Source organism: Phyllostomus hastatus, unplaced genomic scaffold (genome assembly GCF_019186645.2).
Source record: "Phyllostomus hastatus isolate PE091 unplaced genomic scaffold, TTU_PhHast_1.1 phas_contig_468, whole genome shotgun sequence".
Classification (NCBI taxonomy): Eukaryota; Metazoa; Chordata; class Mammalia; order Chiroptera; family Phyllostomidae; genus Phyllostomus; species Phyllostomus hastatus.
This window is the reverse complement of record NW_025333884.1, coordinates 1,826,586-1,851,359: the sequence shown is the minus strand read 5'-3', so window position 1 is coordinate 1,851,359 and position 24,774 is coordinate 1,826,586. Positions and strand designations below refer to the sequence as shown.

The following is a 24,774-nucleotide window of genomic DNA, read 5'->3' as shown; positions in this document are numbered from 1 at the left end:
AGGCAGTAATAAAATAGATACAGATAATTTTTCTTAAGGAGTTGACAGTCTAGTGGTGAGGATAAATGGACAACAGACAACAGAAACACGTGAAATACATTGTGTTTCATAGTGAAACGTTCTCTGAAAATAAAGAGGTGGGACACAGGGATTATGTGGGGAGTGAAGGGCTTGTTTGCAAGTTTACAATGGTTGGTGGGGCAATGCCTTATGACAGAAGGTGACATCGGCTCACAGACCAGATTGTGGGGGATCCTCAAAGGAAGAGCCTGCCATGCAGCATGAACAGCGCATGCAAAGGTCCTGACGTGGGAGTCTTCTTGAGTTGCCGTAGAAAATAGAAATGCCAGCATGACTGGGGCTGAGGCAAAAAAAAACCCCCAAAAACAAAAAACAAAAAACGAGATGAAGGCAAAGGGAAGAGAGGGAGGGTACAAAAGTAACACATTCTTGAAGGGCTTCAACTGAGCTCTCTGGACTAACGGGTTTTCAGCTACTATCTTTGGCCTTGGGGACCAAGGAGGCTGTGCGTGCCAAGATTCCGACACGCTGGTGCTCGGGAGGGGTCCGGTGGGTTCCGCCGAATCCCATTTTCTCGGCCACTCCTAGGCATCAAGCCGGGACCAGGGCCAGCCTTTTCCCAAGTCAGCCACTCCTGCCGCGTCGGCTCCTCAGCCTCTGCCTCCCGGTCCCATTTCTCTTGGCGCTACACAAACTCGAAACCACAGACCCATCTCCCAGCTCTTACCCTCAGCCTCACGCCCAGTTTGGGTCCTAGCGAGTCTCGGAGCCCACCTCCCCTAACGCGCTGGAACCCCGCCCAAGCGCCGCCGAGGCTTCTGGGAATTGTAGTCCGGACTCGCCGGGCCCAAATGCACTTCCGGGTTCGGCTAGAAGCGCAGCCATTGTCCACCGCACAGCTGCTGGCTGTGGCCGTGCACCTCGGCCCTTGGAGGTTAACCCTAGGGGCCTTGCGAATGCCGACTTGGGGAGGGGCAGAACTAGCGTAACCTGAGTCTGTCGTGTGCAGAATCGGGGTAGGGGGTTCACCAAACTCGTCCGGCCCCAGAGCCGTATCGGACACTGAGGCTGGGACAGGCCCGGCCTGGGCGGCGAACCTGTAGACGCCCAGGTTGGTGAGGGGCGGGGCAGAGGTGGTTGACCCCTGAGCGCACGCGCAGCGTCTAGGCGGGAAGCTGGGATTGGGGGTGTGTGCGGGCAATCTGGGACCTACGCAGGTAGCGCTTGCTTCAGCTTTAGGTTATCGAAGTTGGACGTATTAACGCAGCTGAAGATTCTGACACTGCTTTGCGGCGCGTGCGCGGGTCCTGGGTTAGGTGATGTTCTTGTCTAGGTTCTGAGGGTTACTAGGTCGGTGGAAGACACGCTGTGGGCGGAAGTATTGAGGGGGAGGGTTCTCAGAATCCCTCCTCCCCTTGTCCAAGGCTAGGCCTAGTTAGTGGAGGAGGACTTGAGGACCCCCGGGTTGATGAAGTACTCATTTTAAGATTCTGGTTCCTGGAGGAGAGGGACTGTGTCATTGTCCCTATACCCTTGAGCAGGTGTTTGAATAGGAAGCACAAGGTTAGAGGTGAGATCCTAGGCACCTGACTCTGGGATCCTGGAGCAGGCACTGCTCTTGCAGGCCTGGAGGCCCCCTGAGTGGTGAAGACACCGGGCGGGAGTTGCAGATTCTTGCCCTTGGAGAGGCAGTGTTGCTCCAGCGAACCCTCAGTGGGAATGGCTGATAGACTGCAGACTCTCAGGTGGAAGGAAGGACCAGGGCCTAGAGGCAGGATCTAGCCAAAGTGCTCCCTGCACATGCGGGGGGAGTCGGGTGAGGTGGTTCCGAATGGGAACCACCCGAATGGGAATTCCGAATGGGAATTTGGACTAGTAATCTTGGGTCTCATGTAGGCTCGTGCAGAGCCCTAGGGCATTTAGGTTTGGTGGAGACACATTGGAGGTATAGAATTGGAGCCCAGGAAGGACAGAGTTGCAGCAGCTGTCTTCACATGGGCAGCTGTGTGGGAGTGAATCAGGATGCTGCCAGCATGATTATGAAGTAGGTGTTCCCGGGACCTCTGCTCAGGGGCTACTCTGCTTGCAGGCATGAGCATGCCCAGGTTGGTAAAGGGACAGGGACTGTGCTGCAGATTTGAACTTGGAAGGGGCTGTATTCAGCATGGCACCTAGGTGTTCACGTTTGGGTGGGAGGAAGTGGGATGTCCCATTTCCCCTGGGAGCTGGTATCTCACAGACTTGACAACTCTCAGGCCAGTGCCCAAGTCCTGGGGCTGCTTTTGGAGCTTTGTGCTTGAGCTGCTGTTCGGATGTTTGGATGTTTTTGCGGCAAGAAGGCAGTGGACGCAGGTGACCCCTCACAGAGACTTGCAGGTGCCATCTGTGTGTCAGCTGGGTTGAGGCACAGAAGGGGAAATACGTCAATAGATTCTCATCTGAAGAGCAGGGACTGCATAGGACCTGTAGGCTGGTGGAGGGCCAGGTTCTGGATACAGGTTTGGGGCATGAGTCTCCTCTGTGGATGCCAGCAAGAGGAAGGAACCTGGGTGGGTGGCCTCTGCGCAGTGGCCCCTTCAAAGAGAGCCAGGATAGACCCCTGGGAGTGCAGGCCTTGGGGCCCCATTTTGGAGGTACAGGTTCTGATCTTGGGGCAGCTCCAGCTGCAGTTTGCACATGCACTGGCGTTTGGGCAGAATGGAGAGGTGTGGGCAGTCCCAGGGCCCGGGTACTGGCTGAGGATGCTCGGGTGAGTAGAGGGCACAGCTGCAGATTCTGGGCTGCAGAGGGGTAAGATGTAAGGCTGCACCAGGTCTCTCCGCACACACACAGGTGTTTGGGTGAGAAACAAGAGGCTGGAGTATTAGACAAAGGTGCTGGAGTCTTTGTGCAGATGGCACTCAAGTCACAGCCTGGGGATGTCCAGGTTGGTAAAACGACAGCACCTTTCTGAGCTGCAGGTGCCCGGGAAGATGTTTGGGCAGGACTCTGGGCAGGTGTGGCTCCAGTGGGTCCTGTGGAGGTTGTGGAGGAAACAGTTTGGGTGCAGGTTCAGGGTACAGCGGCCTTGTGACCCACACTATACTGGTTGAATGAGATTCCCGTGGGGGTAAGGGGATGGGTAAGAGGGAGGGTGTAGTGGGGGTGAGATGCGTAGGGTGGGATTTGCAGGGGCTGTTCTAGTCTTGTCTTGGGCCCAGAAACATTGAGCTGGTACAAAGACAACTGAAGTACACATTCTGGGCCTGGGAGGGGCTGGCACATGCTGGGATCTGTCAGGAGGCCACCAGTGCCAGGCTGGCTCTGCTGCCAGTTCAGGCCTGAGGACTTCCAGGTTGGTGGAGGGACCAGGTCAGAGCTATACCTTCAGGGCCTAGGAGGGTTTGGAGTGGGAATCTGGGCTAGTGCCGACCCCGAGTGGTGTTGGGAGCAGGTCTGGGGTGCATCTGAGCTCTGTGCATATGCTTGGCTATTTGGGCAGGACATGGGAAGCATCTGGTGACAGGCTGGTAGGGAGTCAGGCCTGGGTAACAGGAGGGTAGGGTCCTGTTCAGGGTCATGACCCTAGGGCCTGGGTCATGAGCTTCCTGAGTTTAGTCAGGGAGTGTGACGCGGCACCATCAGTCCCGGAGCCCTGCTGCTTGTCCTAGGAAGAGGTGCTGGTTTGGGGCTGTGGATTCCAGGTTGGGGAAGAAGGGGTGCACACCAGGGGGTCCTTGATGAGCATGCCAGGTGTCTGTGGGGGTCCCAGGACCCAATAGGATAGGGAGGGACTGGTTTGTGCTGCATGTGGTGGTGGGCAAAGGCTGCATTTGGACGTGAGGTGGGCTTACTGGTATGTGTCCCAGAAGCCTGAGATAGTGGAGGAACCAGTTTGTAGCTGCAGAGTATTGGCTTAGGAGAGACACCAAGAGAACCTAGGTGCATGCACAGCTCTTTGAGCTGGAGGCTGGGCAGGAACCTCTAGAAATCTGCACAGTTCTTATGGGAAGTGCTTCCCAGAAGTGGAGACTAATCCAGGGAGGAGGGTGCTGTTCTCAGGGCTTCTCCCCTTGCAGCTCAGGACCCGAGGGAGGAGAGCATGGAAGAGCAGGATGAGAAGCCCCCAGTGCCCCTGGAGGCCTGTGTGCAGGTGAGTGAGCTTCTCCCCACCCCACCCTGGAGACCCAGAGCTTGTTCCCACCCAGGCCCCACCACCCAGCCCTCTGGGCTTGGGAGCCTGTTCTGGCTCCCTGCAGTGTTTTGGAGGCTTTTGGCCCCTCCTGACCTGCAAGGTTCTAACACACACCATGCATTTAATGAGGCATTTCTTCACGCTTTTAACCCAGATAACTCTGGGAGGAATTGGGCATCCTGTGTCAAAAGCCCTTAGAATACAGATTGCACTTTGGCCAACAACACGGCTTTGCTGGAGAATGAGCACCTGGAAAGAATGTTTGAGAATACACAATGCAAGAGGAGAGTTCGGTGAGCTATGGTAAGACCATGAAATGGAATATATTGTAGTCATTGATATGATAATGAGTATTTACCAACTTAAAAATACTTATTTATGATATGTGTTAAGCCAGTAGCATTTAGAAATGACCGCCTTTTTAAAAATGGACGCAGTTTGTGTATAGAAAACATGTTAAAAGACTGTAAATACAGTAGTTAACAAAGATTATCTGTGTGTTACATTCCAGGTGACTTTATTTTTTCATTTATTTATCTATATTTTTGCACTTCTGTACAGTGCATTTTAAGGTTAAGAAATGAACAACCTAAAGCATTTCCCTACAGCAAATATTCTCTGAAAACATTTAATTTCTTTAAAATGTTAAATTAGGGTGTCACCTTTGCCTTCCTGCACAGTACAGTCCAGAAGCTATTTTGGGGGCAAAGCTAGGCAGTTATCTGCAGTTGAGGGAAGGCTCCCGGGTGTGAGGTGTCACAGCCTGATCTGAGTGAGGAGGGTGTCTGTATGCAGGGGCATCAGTAACCCAGTGGGGTGAGGAAGGTGGCACTGGGAGTCAGCACCCACATCAGGTGAGGTGAGTGTCTATAAGGGTTTGGGGTGCTGGGACCAGAGCAGCTGAGAAGCACATCCACACAGGGCATGCCCCGGTGTGGGAGCCCATGTGCAGTGAGGGTATCCAGCATGGGGTGTCAGAGCCAGAGCAGGGTGACATGTGCAACACGTGGAGTGGGGGGGATGGGGGGGGCACATCCTCGTGTGGCCCCCCTATTCTAAGCAAGTTGAGGGCATCCATACTTGAGTGTAGCCTGGCGTGGAGTATCAGAGCCCAAGCCTGATGTCCAGGGTACCCACATGGAGTCCGAGTCCAATGGGCACGAGAGTGAGTCCAGGAGAAGGGTCCACTCGGCCTTCAGAGTCAGAGCCCAAGCAGGATGCAGAGGGCCCCTTGGCCGAGGGTGGCCTCCGTGGGGCTGCAGAGCCCAGGTGGACCATGGAGCATCTTGCCAGGGTTCTCACCGTCAGAGACGGAGAGAGAGAACCCTGGGGTGAACGGTACTGTCAGCGGGCACGCGAGGTGTCAACTCGGCTCCTGGTTTTCAGTGTGTCAGTGTAGAAGTACGTAGAGATGTGTGTGTGCCGTGTGTATGGGCACGTATGTGTATAGACACACACACCTATATTCCCTGTCCACGTGAGGCCCTGGGAGCGGTGACATTCTGATACTGATGTGCACACCTGGTGCCCAGATTGCGACTCCTGAATGCCTGCTGTGGCTTTTATGGCCTCACTGTTAATGGAAATTTAGTGTTCATTTTTTTTCTAGGACAATGGCACTGCCCTAAATGTTTTTGTATATGCTCCCTTGTACATGTGCCCAAGAGTTTTCAAGGGACTTATGCAAATATAAATTTACATTCCTGTTTTTATCAAAACTACAGGTATAACACATTTTGTTATCATTAGCATTCTACTATAAGCTAGTGATTTCATGTCTTTTCTCATAATCTTAAAGGCCCTTCTATGTCATACAACTGAATTAGCAATCTGTTCGTGATACTTTTTACTTTCTTCACATATTTATTGATTGCCTAGCCAGTGTAAGGCCCTATGGGAGGTACTGGGGAGAAAGATGACTTAGTTCTCATAGACAGAAGAATTGTGCTTCTTATATATCCCAAGGTTACATAGGAAAAACAAAAACAACTTTTTTCTTGTATTAGTTACCCATAGCTGCATACCCTGAAACACAGCAGCTTAAAACAACCAACATGTATTATCTCACGAATTTTCTGAGGGTCGGGAATCTGGGAGCAGCTTCTCTGGATGTTTCTGCACTCAGGGTCTCTGACGAAGGTGCCGTGTTGCTGGCCAGGGCTGCTGCCTTCAAAAGCTTGACTGAGTAGGATGACCCTTTGCAGGGTCACTCAGATGGCTGTTGGCAAGAGGCCCCAGTTCCATACCACGTAGCCCTCTCTCCAGGGCTGCACAACACAGCAGCTGGTTTTTCCCTGCACAAGTGACTGGGGAGGGTGCGCAGAGAGCAAGAACAAGAACATGTTTAAATGCATACAACCAAGATGGAAGCCGTGGTGTCCTTTATCACCTGATCTCAGAACTGACACATCATCACATCCTCTGTAATCTGTTGGTCACACAGACCCACTCTGGTACCATGTGGACAAGGACCACTTAAGGGTGTAACCATCAGGAGGCGCTGTCATTGGGGGCCATCTTGAAGGCTGGCTACTATACTTCTCAAATCTGAATGTTCTCTAGTTGGTTTTATTAATCATTATCAGAAGATGCACAGGTACTTTGGGCCTGACAGATATTAAATAGAGCCACGGCAGAGAGAAATCAAGGGAGCCCAAGTCTTGGCTTTCAATGAGGGACATGAGTCCACTGAACTGGCCTAGGAAGAAACTGTATTGGGGCATTGTCTGAGAGATTTCGGTGACTTACTCACCTGGAAGTAGCTGGACGGAGTGGGGAGACTTTGAGGTCACTCTGAGGCCTGCCTTCCTTCAGGGGCTGAGACCCAAAATCCTTCTGGGGGCCTGTGGTAGAGGCTCACCTGTCCCCTGTCATTGTCAGCATTCAGAGATGGGCAGGTTGTCTGTGAGGTGGTGACTCCATGGTGGAGGGTCTGTTCTGTGTACCTGAGTTATTCATGAATATTCATGGTGATCATAGCGGGTGGGAGAGAGGATTTTCTTGTGTGTGAGAATTAGCAAGACCCTCTCTGGTCAGGAGAATCTGTGAGAAAGGCAGGCAGGGAACCTGCAGCTTTCTCATCAAGGCGGTGGGTGGTGTTACCCCAGGGCCCCATATATCACACCCCTTGCGCTAAAATGTGAGCTCTGCCCTTCATCTCTCGAGGGTAATGAGAGAAATAAACACAGCAAAGAGGGAAAGGTCTCTTGCTGTGACGGATGCCTATTAGAGTTAGTATTCCAACCCCCCACAGATTTAGAGCGTTTCCAGCCAGCATATCCCAAATGCAGAGCTTCAGGGACTGAGTTCAGTACTGATTCTGTGATTTGACTGGAAGCTTTGTTTTGTCCCAAGAACCGCCCCCTCCCCCGTGGTGGGGAGGGTATGTTTGGTCAACTTTATTTATAGGTGAGGAAAAAGCCGAAGAGTCCTGTGTCTGATTTGACTACAGGCTCATGTGACAGGTTACTCCATGACAGCTCTGCTTGTCCCTGTTCCTCTGCTCTGGGTCACATGTGGTTCTACCCAGGTCACAGGACAATTATCTTCTGCCTGTAACTCTTCTCTGTGCAGAAGTTCAACAGTCTGGTTTCTGTTCCCACTCTGTAAAGTATGAAAAGAAAAAGGAAACTGTTCATTCCGAGGGGAGGTGACCATAGAACAAAAAGGATAATCTTTTAATGCTCCAGCCCTGGCTGGTGTGGCTCAGTTGGTTGGAGCATCATCCCATACATTGAAAGGTTACAGGTTCAATCCTTGGTTCACGCACACAAGGGAGGCAACCAATCAGTGTTTCTCCCTCACATTGATGTTTCTCTTTCTCCGTTCTTCTCCCTTCCTCTCTCTCTAAAAGCAATGCAAAAAAAATGTCCTCTGGTGAGAATGAAATGCTCCGGGAGGATAGACGTTAAATGAAATAAACCAGACACAGAAGGATGGATACTACATGATCATTCTTTGTGGAATCTGAAGCAGCCGAACTTGTAAGAGCAGAGAGTGGTGGCTGCCAGGACCTGGAGTTGGGGCAACGTGGGGAAATGTTGGTCACAGGGCACAAAGGTCCAGTCAGGTGGGATGAGTAAGTCCTGGAAGCCTAGTGTGCAACGTGCTGACTGAAGTTAACAGTGATGTACTGTGAACTTGAAGTTGGCTAGGACAGTTGGTCTTAAATGTTCTCACCATACAAAATAATCACAAAATAATGGTAACTATGTGAGGTGATGGGTGTGTTAATTAGCTTGATTGTGGTACTCATTCCACAATATATACTCACAATCAAAGCATCATGTTGTACACTTTAAATATGTATAAATTTTATTTGTCAAGTATACTTCCAAGCTGCAAAATAGTGGGGGGAAAATGGTCCAGAGCACACAGAAGTGGGGGTAAAGGCTTTTAATTAGACTCATATATCCCAACCCTGAATATACATCTAGTCCTGTCAAATTCAGATGACTCGATGCTGGGAGAGAATACAAAGTTGAAAAATACACTGTTCTTTACAGTATAGAATTCATGACCCACAGAAGAGGCATATAGGTAAGTAATACGAGGAAAATGATTTTACTGGAACAGTAAGACTCTGGTAAAAAGAAAGCTAAGAAATCCTAAGGAAATAAGAGATGAAACTTTGTGCTATCTGGGAATGCTTCATGGAAGAGGTGGCATTTGATCTGAGGCTTGAATGATCAGACTTGGAGCAGTGGAGCAGTGGAAAGGGGAGGAGTGCGGATCAGGCAGTCGGTGTGTGGGCCATCCCTGGTGAACTCCATGCACTGAAAAGAGTTAACTAAACTTTACAACCATTAATTTCTATGTGGGTAAAATAGACATCACTTCTCAAAAAAAATTAGGTAGTTGTGTGAGATGTTCTTTGTTGGAGTACTCTGTGTGTTGTTAAACATAGTAGGCAAATGATAGATGGTGGGAGTGAAGATACAGATCAGATATAATACTGGAGACCTTCCTAAAATAGTCAGTAACCCAAAGTGGCTAGCAAGAGTGTGGATGTGTGTGTTCACTTGTGTGACAAGATGATTTTTGAGCATTTAGTTTGAGAGAGAAAGTTGGAAGTAGGCTCTGGAGGGTGAAGCTCTGAATTTTCTGAGAAGGAAGGGCTCCCAAAGAGGTTTCTTCCAGCCACAGGAGGGACTTGAGCTCAGCCATGGTTTGGTGACTTCAGGAACCACAGGGACAAATGTGTAGGCTCAGGTAGCACATGCCTTGTCCTTTTGCTCAGTGGTTATGTTACTGTCAGCACACATTTTTGAAGTGTCTACTGTGCGTCAGTACTGATTTAAGCCCAGTGAAAGCATGGTGAACAGGAGAGCTCAGCTTTTACTGAATCCACTCTAGTGGAAGGGGAATTAAAAGCAAAACAAAGGTGTAAAGAAGTAAAAGCAGCATAAGAGGCAGAATGGACTGTTTGCATAGGGCTGGGAAGGATATTTATGCAGAGCTGACTGAGCAGAACTCATCTCCCTTTTACTTTCCCTGTGAAAACTTCTATTTATTTATTTATTTTATTAATCCTCACCCTAGGACATTTTTTCATTGCTTTGAGAGAAGAGAGAGAGAGAGAGAGAGAGAAACAGTGATGTGAGAAACATCGGTTGGTTGCCTCTCCTATGTGCTCCAACCAGGGATTAAACCTGCAACCTTTCAGTCTACAGGACGACGCTCCAGTCAACTGAGCCACACCAGCCAGGGACTCTGTGAAAACTTTTAAAGCAGAAGGTGTTGAGCAGTTTTGAGTGTGTTGCACATGCCTGGGTTGTGGGCTAGGTCCCCAGTTGAGGGGGTGCGAGAGACAGCTGACTGATGTTTCTCTCTCACATGGATGTTTCTTTCCCTCTCTTTCTCCCACCCCCTCTCTGTCTCTGAAAATAAATAAAATCTTTAAAAAAAGAATTATTAAAAAAATACAGTGTTAAAACATAGACAGTGAACCTACTCAGTTCTTCTGCTCCCCAAAATAATTGCTTTTAATGCTTTGGAGACTGTCCCTCCTGACTCTTCTGTATATTTTTATATTCTGTAAAAATCTATTCATATTTTATAGACTGTTCATAGTTTATTCATTCAGCAATGTATTATAGACATCTTTTTGTCATTTATACTCCTCAGTTCATGCAAATCTCTTTCTTGCCTGCTAAATAGTATTTAGTTATCTGGATAAAGCATAATTTATTTAACCAGGTACTTATTAATGGACATTTAATCCATCCTCCCATTTTTGCCAGGATAATGTAACCCTTTAATAAGACTCCCTGAGACTTCTGGCCAAGATGGAGGCATAGGTAGACACACTGTGCTTCCTCACACAATGAAAAGAAGGACAACAACAATTTAAAAACAAAAAACAACCAGAACTGACAGAAAATCAAACTGTATGGAAGTCCGACAACCAAGGAGTTAAAGAAGACACATTCATCCATACCAGTAGGAGAAGTGGAAATGGGCAGCTGGGCAGAGAAGACTCACGGCAAGGTGGTGGCTGGCGGACCTGGTGAGGCAGTGGATTGTGAAGTGGGGTGGGCAAGACTGCAGCTGGCTGAAAGGTGATAGCTGGCAAACCCAGCGAGGCAGCGGATTGCGGACTGGGCAGTTCCACATTCATGCGCAGATAAACCGGGAGGAACAACTGGGGAGCAAGACAAACTGTGCAGCCCAGGGCTCCAGTATGGGGAAATAAAGTCTCAAATCTCTGATTGAAAATACCTGTGGAGGTTGCAGCTGTGGGAGAAACTCCTAGCCTCACAGGAGAGTTCATTGGAGAGACTCACAAGGTCCTAGAATGCACACAAACCCACCCACCTGGGAGTCAGCACCAAAAGAGCCCAATTTGATTGTGGGTAGCGGGGAAGTAACTGAAAACTGGCAGAGAGTGGAGCAAGTGCCATTGTTCCCTCTGAGACCCCTTCCCCACACATACAACACAGCGATGTGGGGTGCCCTGCCCTGGTGAACACCTGGAACTCGGCCCCTTATACAACAGGCACACCAAGACCAAACAAAAAAGGCCCACATGAAAGAACAGATCAAAGCTCCAGGAAAAATACAACTAAGCAATGAAGAGATAGCCAAAATATCAGATGCACAGTTCAAAACACTGGTAATCAGGATGTTGACAGAATTGGTTGAATATGGTAGCAAATTAGATGAAAAAATGAAGGCTACGCTAAGTGAAATAAAGGAAAATGTACAGGGAACCAGTAAGGAAACTGGGACTCAAATCAATGGTGTGGACCAGAAGGAAGGAAGAAACATCCAACCAGAAAAGAATGAAGAAACAAGAATTCAAAGAGATGAGGAGAGGCTTTGGAACCTCCAGGACATCTTCAAACGTTCCAACATCCAACCCATAGGGTTACCAGCAGGAGAAGAGGAAGAGCAAGAAATTGAAAACTTACTTGAACAAATAATGAAGGATAACTTTCCCATTCTGCTGAAGGAAATGACTTCCAGGAAATCCAGGAAGCCCAGAGAGTCCCAAAGAAGTTGGATCCAAGGAGGAACACATCAAGGCACATCATAATTACATTACCCAAGATTAAAGATAAAGAGAGAATCTTAAAAGCAGCAAGAGAAAAGAAGACAGTTACCTACGAAGGAGTTCCCATAAGACTCAGGTGATTTCTCAAAAGAGACCTTACAGGCAAGAAAGGGCTGGAAAGAAGTATTCCAAGTCATGAAAGGCAAGGACCTACATCCAAGATTACTCCATCCAGCCAGGCTTTCATTGAGAATGGAAGGGCAGATAAAGTGCTTTTCAGATAATGTCAAATTAAAGGAGTTCATTATCACCAAGTCCTCATTATATGATATATTAATGGGACTTATGTAAGAAAAAGAAGATAAAAAATATGAACAGTAAAATGACAGCAAACTCACAGTTATTAATAACCACACCTAAAATAACAAAAACTAAGCAAACAACTAGAACAGGAACAGAATCATAGAAATGGAGATCACATGGAGGGTTAATCAGCAGGAGAGTGGGCGGGGGAGAAGGTACAGAGAATAAGTAGCATAGATGGTAGGTAGAAAATAGACAGGGAGAGGTTAAGAATAGTATAGGAAATTTAGAAGCCAAAGAACTTACATGTATGACCCATGGACATAAACTTAAGTGAGGGGTGGGGGAGGGAATGTGGGTGGGAGGTGGTGTGCATGGCAGAGGGGAATAAAGGGGGGAAATGGGACAACTGTAATAGCATAATCAATAAAATATATTTTAAAAAGACTTCCTGTACACACGTAAGTGTGTTTTCTACAGTATTTCTTAAGGAAATACTTACAAGTAGACTTACTGAATGTTACATTATGGTTTTAAAAATATTTCCATTGAAAAGACAAAAAGAAAAGCAAGAAGTATCGACAAACACTTAAAAAATCTGAGTAAAGTCTGTGCCTAATTTTGAAATATTGTACTAGTATCAGTTTCCAAGTTTTGACAGTGTGCTCTGGTTGTGTCTGATACTAGCATTGGAGGCAGCTGGGTGAAGGGTACACAGCAATTCTGTTCTATTTTTGCAGCTCCTTGTAAGTCTTAAACTACTTCAAAATAAAATTGTATTTAAAAACATATATTGCCAGTCCACAAAGATTGTATCAACTTAAACATCCGCTCAGAGGGTCATCCACTATATGACCCTCTTGACCAGTGGGCTACCATAGGAGGAGTTGTTAGCAACAGGCAGATGGCCCACTCCATGTGGTTGGGATTTTGGTTACATACAGGGGTTTTGAGCAAATCAGTAATAGGAGGAGGATAATGGGAGGTGGAGAAGAAAGGTACAAATATGGAAAGCAGGAAGGCTAGAATAAAATGTACTGAATTGTAATTGGAGGTACCGGTGTGAATTTACAGTCTCTAATATATAGAGATAGATAATCATAGAAAGAGTTTTAGTTTTATCTGATTCAAAGAGGTGACCATCTTTTGTATATTCACTGGCCATTTTATTTCTTTGTAGTTGAGTTACATTGCATTTTCCTTTTTCCATTTTTCTGTCAAGGCTACCTTTTTCTTATTGATTTGGAAGAAGTATGTTAAGATATTTATTGCCGGTGCCTTTATGGTGGTACTTTCTGCCAAATGTTTTATGAAGTTAGTGTATAATTTTTTTTTCTTGGTCATGCTGTATTCTGTCTCATTTGCTCACAAGTCTGAGATCCAGGCATTCGGACCGGGCCCAGCTGGACAGTGCTTTTCATCTCCCTAGTTCCTGAGTCACTTACAGCTCCATTCAGCTAGGAACAGGGCTGGCCTGGAAGATCCACAAAGACCTCATAGGCACATCTGATGTTTCAGTGCCTTTCCAGAGTTACCGCCACCCCATGGCTCACATGAGCTTACTGACAGGAGGGAGTAGAAGTTTGGTGGGATGTGTTAAAACAGGTAGTATGTCAAATCCTAGCCTACTCACAACAAGAGTTGTGAGCCTACTTACAATGAGAGTTTTGAGCTGTCACTTAACTCCCTTTATTTTCCTTTCTCTTGTCTATTTTACCTTCTTAGGACTCTATCCTTCCTCAAAAAATGATCATCAAGGTTGAGAGAGAAGATGCTGGGTCACTGGCCATCCCATCCCAGGTGAGTTGGACATATGGCCACTTCACATTGAGAAGTGTGTGTGGCTGGTTGGTGGCAGAAACCAGATTGAAATGAACTGGGAAATGAGTAGAAAGTAATGGAAATGGAGATAAGAGTGGGCAACTTTTACAGAATTTGGTTATTATGAAAGATTGAAGTTGAGGGACTTTTTTTTTTTTTAAGGATTGAAAAGGTTTGACTCTAAGTGATTGCTGGAAGGAATTAGTGAAGAACAAGAAATTAATGATCAGGAGAGATAAGATAAAACTATAAGGCAGAGTCCTTGATTAGGGCCAGAGGAACCCATTCAGAGTATATGTGAGTAAACTGGCTCTATAGAGGAAGGATGCATATGGGACGAATGAGGTTGAGGGAGTTACGTGAAGACTTGGATTTGTCTTTGTGAGCAAGCAGGTGGAGTTATCTGTTAGGCATGAGGGTGGGGACTAGAATAGAGAGCTGTTTGTGAAGTGTGGAGAAGCTTTACAACAGTAATTTTGGATTATGGGAGCTCAAGCTGCTCCAGGAAGCCTGTCAGGGTGCTGGTGGGTCTGAAAGGATCATTCAAAGATAGGACCATTAATTGATAACACACTATCCAGCTGCTTTTGTGGGTCCCCCCAAATGGGGGCAGTCTGTAACCTACTCTCCACAGATGGCAGATTGACATTCAGATTTGTTTAGTTGTTGTAGGCACGTACATTCAGTGGAAGCCCCATAGATCAAGGTAATATTTGAAAGAGAATTTTTGGATATATTTAATAGGATTGAAATGAATGAGCCACAGACTCTAAACTGAGCAATTAAAATGGAAAAGATGGAGGACTTGCAGCCAAGATGGAGGCATAGGTGGATGCACCATGCCTCCACGCACAACCAAGATAGGGACGACAACAAGTTAGAAACAGAATAACATCTAGAACTGACAGGAAATTGATCTGAATGGAAGTTGGACAACCAAGAAGTTGAAATAGACCCATTCATCCAGACTGGTAGGAGGGGTGGAGTTGGGCAGCCCTGCACAGGTCACAGTGCGGAGAGCAGAGAGAGTTGGGACCGGGTGCGTAAGGCACCTGGAATGCGCAAGACCGCAGCAGGTGGACCCTGAGTGCACAAGCAGCAGCTGGCAGACCCCAGCCGAGGGCTGGCAACTGGCAGACCCAGTGAGGTGACAATTGTAAAGCAAGGCAGTGCTCGCAACCCAGGATGCCAGCGCTGGGAAATAGAGCCTTGGGACACTGATTGAGGACACCTGTGGGAGTTGAAGCACACAAAAAGACACTCGGCCTCACAGGAGACATCCTTGGAGGGTCCCACCGTGTGTACAAGCCCACCTACATGGGAATTGGCACCAGAGGGGCCCAGTTTGCTCGGGGGAAGCAACAGAAGGGACTGAGGTCCCACGGAGAACGGAGCAAGCACCATTGTTCCCTCTCGACCCCACCCCCACATACAGCATCACAACCCAGCAACTGGGGTGCCCTGCCCTGGTGAACACCTAAGGCTCCGCCCCTTACTGTAACAGGCGTGACCAGAAAGTGAGATGGCCAAAACAGAAGAACAAATCAAAGCCCCAGAACCCATCCTTTTAAGCGACCAAGAGATAGCCAACCTATCAAATGCACAGTCCAAAACACTGGTGATCAGGAAGCTCACAGAATTGGTTGATTTTGGTTGCAAATTAGATGAAAAAAATGCAGGCTACAATAAGAAATGAAGGAAAATGCACAGGGAACAAATAGTGATGGGAAGGAAACTGGGACTCAAAACAATAGAGTGGACCAGAAGGAAGAAAGAAACAACCAAACAGAAAAGAATGGGGAAATAAGAATTCAAAAAAAAAAAGGGGAAGCTTAGGAACCTTCAGAACATCTTTAAACATTCCAACATCCGAATTATAGGGGTACCAGAAGGAGAAGAGGAAGAGCAACAAGTGGAAAAGTTATTTGAACAAATAATAAAGGAGAACTTACCCATCTGGCAAAGGAAATGGACTTCCAGGAAGTTCAGGAAGCTCACAGAGTCCCAAAGAAGTTGGAGCCAAGGAGGAACACACCAAGGCACATCATAATTACATTAGCTAAGGTAAAAAATGAAGGAGAGAATCCTAGAAGCAGCAAGAGATAAGGAGATAATAACCTACAAAGGAGTTCCCATCAGACTGTCAGCTGATTTCTCAAAGGAGACCTTACAGGCAAGAAGGGGCTGGAAAGAAGTATTCCAAGTCATGAAAGGCAAGGACCTACATCCAAGATTGCTCTATTCAGCAAAGCTTTCATTTAGAATGGAAGGGCAGATAAAGTGCTTCTCAGGTAAGGTCAAGTTAAAGGAGTTCATCATCACCAAGCCCTTATTTTATGAAGTGTTGAGGGGACTTATCTAAGAAAAGAAGATAAGAAAACATGTATAGTAAAATGACAGCAAACTCACAATGATTAACAACCACACCTAAAACAAAAAGAAAAGCAAACTAAGCAAACAACTAGAACAGGAACAGAACCACAGAAATGAAGATCACATGGAGGGTTAGCAACAGGGGAGTGGGAGGAGGAGAGAGGGGGAAAAGGTATGGAGAATATGTAGCATAGATGGTAGGTAGAAAATAGACAGGGGGAAGGCAAGGTATGGGAAATGTAGAAGCTAAGAACTTATGACACATGGACATGAACTAAAGGGGGGGAATGTGGGTGGGAGAGTGTGTGCAGGGTGGAGGGGAATGAAGGGGGGAAATGGGACAACTGTAATAGCATAATCAATAAAATATATTTTTTAAAAGTGGAAAAGATAAGGAGGACATTATTCAGAAAGGAAAAGAATATAGACTGGTAAATAGTAATAGTAGACATACCAGTAGAGTTAATGGCCCCAGACCATCCAAGGACAAGGAGGGTAAAGGGAATGATTGATCAAGTAAAGTGGAGAATTCTGCTAGAGGGGCGAGAGGGTTGGGGGACTGGGTGAAATGGTGAAAGAATTAAGAAATACTGATTGGTAGTTAAAAAAACAGTCATGAGGATATAAAGTACAGCATAGGGTATATGGCCTGCAGTATTGTAACAGCTATGTATTTCCAGTGCCAAGTGGGTACTGGGAATATCGGTGGGGGGGGGGACACTTTGTGAAGTATATGATTGTCTAATCACTAGCTGTACACCCGAAACTAGTACAAAATAATACTGAATGTAAACTAATTGAAAATAAAATTTAAAAATAGTCTGGTGTAATAAAAAATAATAATCTGATTTAATCCAAGAGTAGGCATTTCTGTGTGTGATTTGATAGGTGGAATACTTTATGTTCATTAAGTCTGGGGTCTCACTCTAAGAGTAGGGTGCTGAAGAGCAATTCCAGGGCCCAGGAGTTTGGCTAGCCATGTGACGTGATGACTGAGAGCACAGGCTCTGATGTCAGGCAACCTTGAGTTTGTATCCCAGCTACCAGCCTTAGGTGCATGTGTTAAATTCTCTAGTTCTTCATCTGAAAAATGGCCCTGCTAATAGAATTTTCTCACAGGGACCTTGTGAGGATTAAGTGCATGTTAATTTGTGACATGGCTAGCACACTGCCTGACACCACACAGTAAATGCTATATTAAAGTCGGTTATTTTTAGAGTATTATCAGAGAATTGTACAAGTAGAAGCTATAGACCAGTGATTTTCAACTGGTGTGCCACAAGAATTTTTAAAACATGCAATGCTTGACTAGTTAGTTAGGGACATTGGCCTCTTTTCCCTTTGATTGTCAAATAAAAAATGACAACAGCCAACACAATGGTAGCCGTCCAATGTGAATGTCATGTCTTAAACCATAAACATGTAGGTCATATAATAGAGTTACATCTTACTGGTCACGTCGCATAATAAGGTTGCATCTGATCAGTTAATTCTGGGTACCAGAAATCCTTATATACAAATATAGGCACCTAATTTTTTTTAAAAAGTCGCTTTGAAGCAAAAAAATAAAATTACTTTTTTTTTTGTAAATCAATCAAAATTAGACCTACTTTTTGTCAAATCAGCAAAAAATATATTTTTTTAGCGTGTCACAGAATTTTAGTAATGAGTTTATGTGTGCTGTGAGATGAAGAAGGTTGAAAATCACTGCTGTAGACAATGGGAGACAAAGCAATTCAAGTTCTTAGAATGGGGGATGAATCCTAGGTATTCTCAGTCTTCAGGGGATGGGGATGGTGGTGTTTAAGAGGTTGGTAGGACAAAGCTCTAAGAAGTGAGGTAAATGATAAGGATTTCAGTGTAACCAGGAGACTCACCCCCTTCCCCTTTGATGCTGAGACCCTGGGATGGAAGAGCATGTCCACCCTAAGCCTGTGAGGACTGTGGAGAAGGGAGTCTACAGCGGGGAGGGTAGGTTTCCATTAACACAGGGGTGTGGAGGGAATATTTGGTGAACATGTTGAAGCTGTGGGGTGTCATTATTAGAAGATGAGTTCCAACGGGCATGGTTGAAGGGTTTGGGAAGGAAGTTGGAAGAGTGGGGAATTGGGGCCAAGTGAGAGGAAGAATAGAATGTGTGGGGATAGAAGTTAAGAAAAGCCAGTGTCCACATGTTGAAGGACTTTTTTTAATTTTAATCCTCACCCAAGGATATATTTATTGAATTTTAGAGAGAGAAAGGAAGGGAAGGAGAGAGAGAAACATCGATCAGTTGCTTCCCATACTCGCCTCTACCAGGGATCAAATCCACAACCTAGGTATGTGCCCTGACCAGGAATCAAACCTGCAACCTTTTAGCGTATGGGACAATGCTCCAACCAACTGAGCCACCGGCCAGGGCCTTAAGGACTTTTTCACTTGAGTATTTGATAGGCTCTGAGTTTTAGGTGAGAGAAGACCTATATAAGAATTTGGACCAGGATTCTTTTGATATATTACAAAGTTAATTCTATAGATTCATGTAGTGACATAATTTACCAAATATGTATTTAGTATTTACTATACACCAACACTCTGCTAAGCACTGGAGTTAGAGTTTCATACTATAAATGCTTTGTACCTGCTTTCAGGGACTGCAGACTAGTGACAAAGATGACCATTATGCAAATGATAAGAAAGTGTGGCATTTTGCCAACATATAGCTGGGGTAGGGTGGGAGGTGCTAATCTAGTCTAGTATTATTTATTTGATATTTGAACAAGCTTATTCATAAAGATACCTACATGAAATAGCAAAGAGGAGTATAGGGATGGGCAAAAGTGGGTTTATAGATCAGAGCATGTGAAACACAGTTTATTTTTGCATTAGTATGATCATAACTTGCAGTCTTCTTCCATGTGCACAGCTGTAAATCTGCTTTTGCCCACCCCTATATATTAAATTTGTTAGATGGAAGCATGGATGAGAGGTTGGAAAACAGTGCTGTAGAACCATATTCAGCAGAGGCTGAGAAATAAGTGATATATGTCAATCCCATTTTGGGCTAATCAGGAAAACCTATGAGATTTTAGTGAAACTTACAGCCCCAACTTAGAAAAATGCAGTATGGCAGCATTTTGCATGGAGTTTCATGGGATCCACGGGCCCTGTGTCCTACTTATGGATTACAGCTTAATATCAGTAACACTTGCTCGGTTAAAAAAGCCGTTAGTGGCAAGTGGCATGGAGTTTCCTGGCTTTCGCTGCCTTCGGGTGAGGATTGATCACCCTCAGCACTTCTTTTTGAGATCAAAATTTCTGCCCACTAGTTTTGAGAATAGGTCCTTTCCTGCTCAGAGGAGGCAGTCCCTTTTATTGTGTATGGCAGTCATGACTGAACATCCCCTAAAGTCCTGATAGTACAGATCTGAGTGTAGACAGCTGGAACTGTCATCTGAAGTCTAGAGGTTCAGGGTAAAGGCCACATTGGCTCTCACTTAATTTCTCAGGGGTTTCAGACATAATAATAATTGCCAGCCTTTATGCTTTGTTCAGTAAACTCTGCTAATGGCTATATATATATATATATATATCTCACAATTAACTGAATTATATATATTCATCACTATGTGTATATATTTATCACTAAGTACATATTCATCACTATATCTATCTATCTATCTATCTATCTATCTATCTATATATATCATCACAATCAACTGACTCAGAAACCCAATAACTTGGATATGATTAAGCCTAATAAATAGAAATAGAATAAACTCACCGTTAAAACACAGATTATCACATTAGATATCTTTTTTTTTTTTTTAATTTAGACATACGCTATTTATAGGTGGGAAAACCCAAGTCTCTTTTCTTCCAAATCCAGTGCTCTTAACCTCTACTTCATTAGGGCCCACATTTCATCTCCTATTTCAGGCATTAGCAAAGTGGAACCTATGGACCAAGTGTGGCCTACCACCTGTTTTTGTAAATAAAATTTTATTGTAATAAAGCCATACCCATTTGTTTATTTTCTGTACCTGCTATCTTGCTGCAGCAGCAGAGCTGAGTAGTTGCAATAGACTGTATAGTTTGCAAAGCCTAAAGTATTTACTCTTTGGCCTTTGGTAGAAAAAGTTTACTGGTCCTTATTCTGTTAGTGTCTTGGGAATTTGGAGAGAATTCTATATACCAGTGCAAAAATCTGAGTAAGCATTTTCTTTAAGGTGATCAAAAGAGAAAATTGTTGTAAATTGTTGAAAATTGTTGTTGTAAAAACAGATCCAGCATCCAAAACCCAAAGGGGCTTACCTAGAAGACACATGTACACCTTGACTAGAATTCATTGAACACTGACTTATCTCAGGACAACTTCCAGGGCATCGATTTTCCTTTCTTCCATCTGTCAAACTTTTCTTCCTCTTTGAACATTAGAAGGAAATGACACAAGAATGTGTGTCCTGTTTTAGGAAGGAGGGAACTTCAAAATTGTGACTGTGGACTTCATTCAGGAAGAGGACATTTTGACTCCCGCTGAGAGGACTCTGGACAGAGATGTGATCCTGGAGAACCACAGGGACTTGGACTCTTGGGGTAAGGATATAGTCTCCTTTAGTGAAGTGTGCATGTTGAAATTATTTCTTGTTTTCATTGATTAAGAGTTCTGGAGTTCAGCCCTGGTTGGTGTGGCTCAGTGGATTGAGTGCTGGCCTGTGAACCAAAGGGCCGCCAATTTGATTCCCAATCAGGGCACAAGCCTGGGTTGCAGGCCAGGTCCCCAGTAAGGGACACATGAGAGGCAACCACACATTGATTCTTCTCTTCTTCTCTTTGTACCTCCTTCCCCCTCTGTCTAAAAATGAATAAATAAAGTCTTTTTAAAAGAAGTTGTGGAGTTCAGAGGTAAGATTAGCCACACATAGATTTTTTGTGTGTTTTTTATTCCCCAGTGAAGATTTAATTTTAATTTGTAGGGTAGAAAAGCTTCTTGGGTTTGAGCTTGTTTAATCTTCATGGTTCCCAAAGGCCAAAGACTGGGTCTTACAAATTCTGCAGTAATTTTCTTTTGTCTCTAGCCAAGAAACCCAGAATCCTATATCTTAACCTACCAGCTTTTCAAAACAGACAAAGTTTTTTAGTTGGAGCAAGGGATGAGTATAAAAAGAATTTCCCAGTACACATATCCAGGTGAGCAACAGACACATAGAAGTCCTTATAGCTATAGAAAGTTTGATTGAAAAATTCCCAAAGGGCATGCCACATTTTTCTCCCTTTTCCACCTTCTAGTGAACTGTATACATCACCACTTTTCCAGGTATTCTCTAATGCTTTATTAGCCACCCAGGCTTCTGCTTATGGGCTAACCTCCATTCTCTATCACTGGGAATGACAGGAATCCAGGGGGCCATATTAGCCCCTAAGGCATTTAGGGGACTCTGGGATAACAATGTCCCCATTCTTCTTCCTGGTTCAAAGTCATTTGCTCATGTCTCACTGACACAGGCTCTGTTAGCAAGTTTCATGCCTTCAGAAATTCCTAGAAATGTAGACACTAATTTCTATTTCAGTGAAAATGTGTTTAGCACTAAAGAGGATGGAAAGGGCCCTTTATTACTTTGCTAAGAATTGCAAAGTTGTTTTAGTCTGTATAGGTGATCTTAATTTGGAATATGGAAGTTTAGATTTGGTATCTGCTCTCAATATTCAGTAAAATTAAGATTAAATCATTGCATTTTAATGCCATGTTATACTGTTGGGCTTTGGTAGTTTTCTTCTTACTGCTTTATCCCATCCTTTTGCTTCTCCATCCAGGTTCTACTAGCTGAAAACAAATCTACCTGTATTGATATTTTGCATCCTTTCTTGTCAGCTGTGTTCCACTATTCTAGCTCTAACATTTTTTGGTTAGGATGTTTTGTTTTGCTTTCTTCCAGACTTGGCAACTGCACTTGGAAGAAGAGAGTCAACATCAAAACAGAGAAGTTTTGATGATGAACCATCCCATGGAGTGAAGTTAGAAGGGTTGGCAAGAGATGATCTTTGGTTATCTTCAGGTGAAGAAGTTTGGATTTGTAAGGACCAGTTGGAGAAGCAACAAGAAAAACCAGAAAGAATTTTAAAGAAAGTGGCATTCACTCAAAAGAATGCTATTACTCATGAGAGAGTCTGCAAAAGTGATGAACTTGAGAAGGGTGGTCTGAATTCCAGCCTTCTTTCACCCAAGATGACACCCATGAGAAACCATTTTCACAAACATGCCTCACATGTTAAAAAATTACATCATTCAGTTATGAATAGTCATCAGATAACTGATGACAGTGAGAAACTATGTGAAAATAATGAATGTGGAAAAAAACTGCAGAGCATTCACCTTATTCAGTTTACAAGAACTCAAACAGAAGATAAATCTTATAGATTTAGCAACAGTATCCAGTCTTTTAGCCATGGTATGCCCCTAAATATACATGAGAAAATACATGCCAGAGGGAAATCCTTTGATTTTAAGGAATATGGGCAAGTTTTGAACCATAGCATATCCCATAATGAACAGCAGAGAATTCCTGTTGAAGAGAGACAATATAAATGTAGTAAAATCTCCCAGAATTCATCGCTTGCTTCAAACATGAGAAATTCTGAAGAAAAACCCTTTGAATGTAACCAGTGCGGGAAATCCTTCAGCTGGAGCTCTCATCTTGTTGCACATCAGAGAACTCATACGGGGGAGAAACCTTATGAATGTAATGAGTGTGGGAAATCCTTCAGCCGGAGTTCTCACCTTGTTTCCCATCAGAGAACTCATACTGGAGAGAAACCTTATAGATGTAATCAGTGTGGGAAATCCTTTAGCCAGAGCTATGTCCTTGTTGTGCATCAGAGAACTCATACTGGAGAGAAGCCTTATGAGTGCAGTCAGTGTGGAAAGTCATTCAGGCAGAGCTACAAGCTTATTGCACATCAAAGAACTCATACCGGAGAGAAGCCCTATGAATGTAATCAATGTGGGAAATCATTTATCCAGAGCTATAAACTTATTGCACATCAAAGAATTCATACTGGAGAAAAACCCTATGAATGCAACCAATGTGGAAAGTCTTTTAGTCAGAGTTACAAACTTGTTGCCCATCAGAGAACTCACACAGGAGAAAAGCCCTTTGAATGTAATCAGTGTGGGAAATCCTTTAGCTGGAGCTCTCAACTTGTTGCACATCAGAGAACTCATACTGGAGAGAAACCCTATGAATGTAACGAGTGTGGAAAATCTTTCAACCGCAGTTCTCATCTTGTTATGCATCAGAGAACTCATACAGGAGAAAAACCCTATGAATGTAATCAGTGTGGGAAGTCTTTCAGCCAGAGTTACGTTCTTGTTGTACATCAGCGAACTCATACTGGAGAAAAGCCCTATGAATGCAGTCAGTGTGGGAAATCCTTCAGACAGAGTTCCTGCCTTACTCAACATCAGAGAACTCATACTGGAGAGAAACCTTATGAGTGTAATCAGTGTGGGAAAACATTCAGTTTGAGTGCTCGACTTATTGTACATCAAAGAACACATACTGGAGAGAAACCCTTTACATGTAATCAATGTGGGAAAGCTTTTATTAACAGCTCTAAACTTATTAGACATCAGGCAACTCATACTGAAGAAAAACCTTATGAATGCAAATAGTTTGGAAATTTTTTAGCCAGAGTCTATTCCTTTCTTCCTCCCTCCCTCCCTCCCATCTAAGGAAGCACATGTATGGGAAAGAACATGTATAAAAATAATGTATGTGGAAAAGCTTTCAGTTAGCCCTCTGCTATTATGTATCTGGAAATTTCTCCTGGAGAAGAAATGGGGGACTGTGGATCATACATCTTACTTAGCAATTCCATGTGCAAAATCAAACTTAGTCTTTTGTTTAAGACTAAAGACTTAGTCTTTTGTTTAATGAGACATTTTAAACAAAAGTAATAAATATTGGCACTTTTCCTTGCAGAAAGCACTTAGAATTACCATGACCATTAAATGAACAGCATGCCGTGGAGTGATTGCCAGTGAGGTAGACCTCTTTTCCAATAAAGAGTAAATGAGAATGCTAACACTGTGGTGGTGTTGAGAAGTTTGAAAATTGTAGTTGTTAGGAATTAGGCTGAAAAACAGTAGTTCAGTTATCTTAAAACATGATTTCCCCACTAACTACTTTGTATTCTCTTTCATACAGCACTTTCTCTTACATGTGAAGATGTTGTAAAAATTAGGAAAATGGCTATGATACAAAGTGGAAAATGCAGGATGGAATTTAGAACATTCATTTCTCAAACCATTGTCATAAGATATTTGTGTTGTGAATCAGAATTAAAAGGGATTCTAGGTATTTCTATTTGATTTTTAGGTTTATGCCTGGTCTTTTCTTTTTCAGGGCGGGGGGGAATGTATACTTTTTAAAAAGATTTTAATTATTTTAGGCAGAGGGGAAGGGAGGGGGAAAGAGAGGGAGTGAAACATCAATGTGTTTTTGCCTCTCACTGTGCCCCCCACTGGGGACCTGACCTGGCTCGCAGGTCATGTGCTCTGACTGGGAACTGAACCAGCAACCCTTTGGTTCACAGGCTGGTGTGCTCA

At 44.4% G+C, this 24,774-nt stretch overlaps 1 protein-coding gene across 8 annotated transcripts; it reads left to right on the top strand.

Annotated features, from left to right (window-relative positions):
• The first annotated feature begins 903 nt into the window (after nucleotides 1–903).
• ZNF180 (zinc finger protein 180) lies at nucleotides 904–24,571 on the top strand. 8 transcript variants are annotated; one of them, XM_045845155.1, is made up of 6 exons: nucleotides 904–1,132; nucleotides 4,080–4,153; nucleotides 4,350–4,498; nucleotides 13,719–13,793; nucleotides 20,639–20,762; nucleotides 22,103–24,571. In XM_045845155.1, the coding sequence occupies exons 3-6, from the start codon at nucleotides 4,496–4,498 to the stop codon at nucleotides 23,836–23,838; spliced, it is 1,938 nt and encodes a 645-aa protein (XP_045701111.1). In that variant the 5' UTR covers nucleotides 904–1,132; nucleotides 4,080–4,153; nucleotides 4,350–4,495; the 3' UTR covers nucleotides 23,839–24,571. The 8 variants fall into 8 exon arrangements, with proteins under 8 accessions (XP_045701111.1, XP_045701104.1, XP_045701110.1 ...); XM_045845156.1 differs by having other exon boundaries at nucleotides 1,026–1,037; XM_045845150.1 differs by lacking the exons at nucleotides 904–1,132; nucleotides 4,350–4,498 and adding exons at nucleotides 1,143–2,065; nucleotides 2,854–2,947.
• Nucleotides 24,572–24,774: the final 203 nt, after the last annotated feature.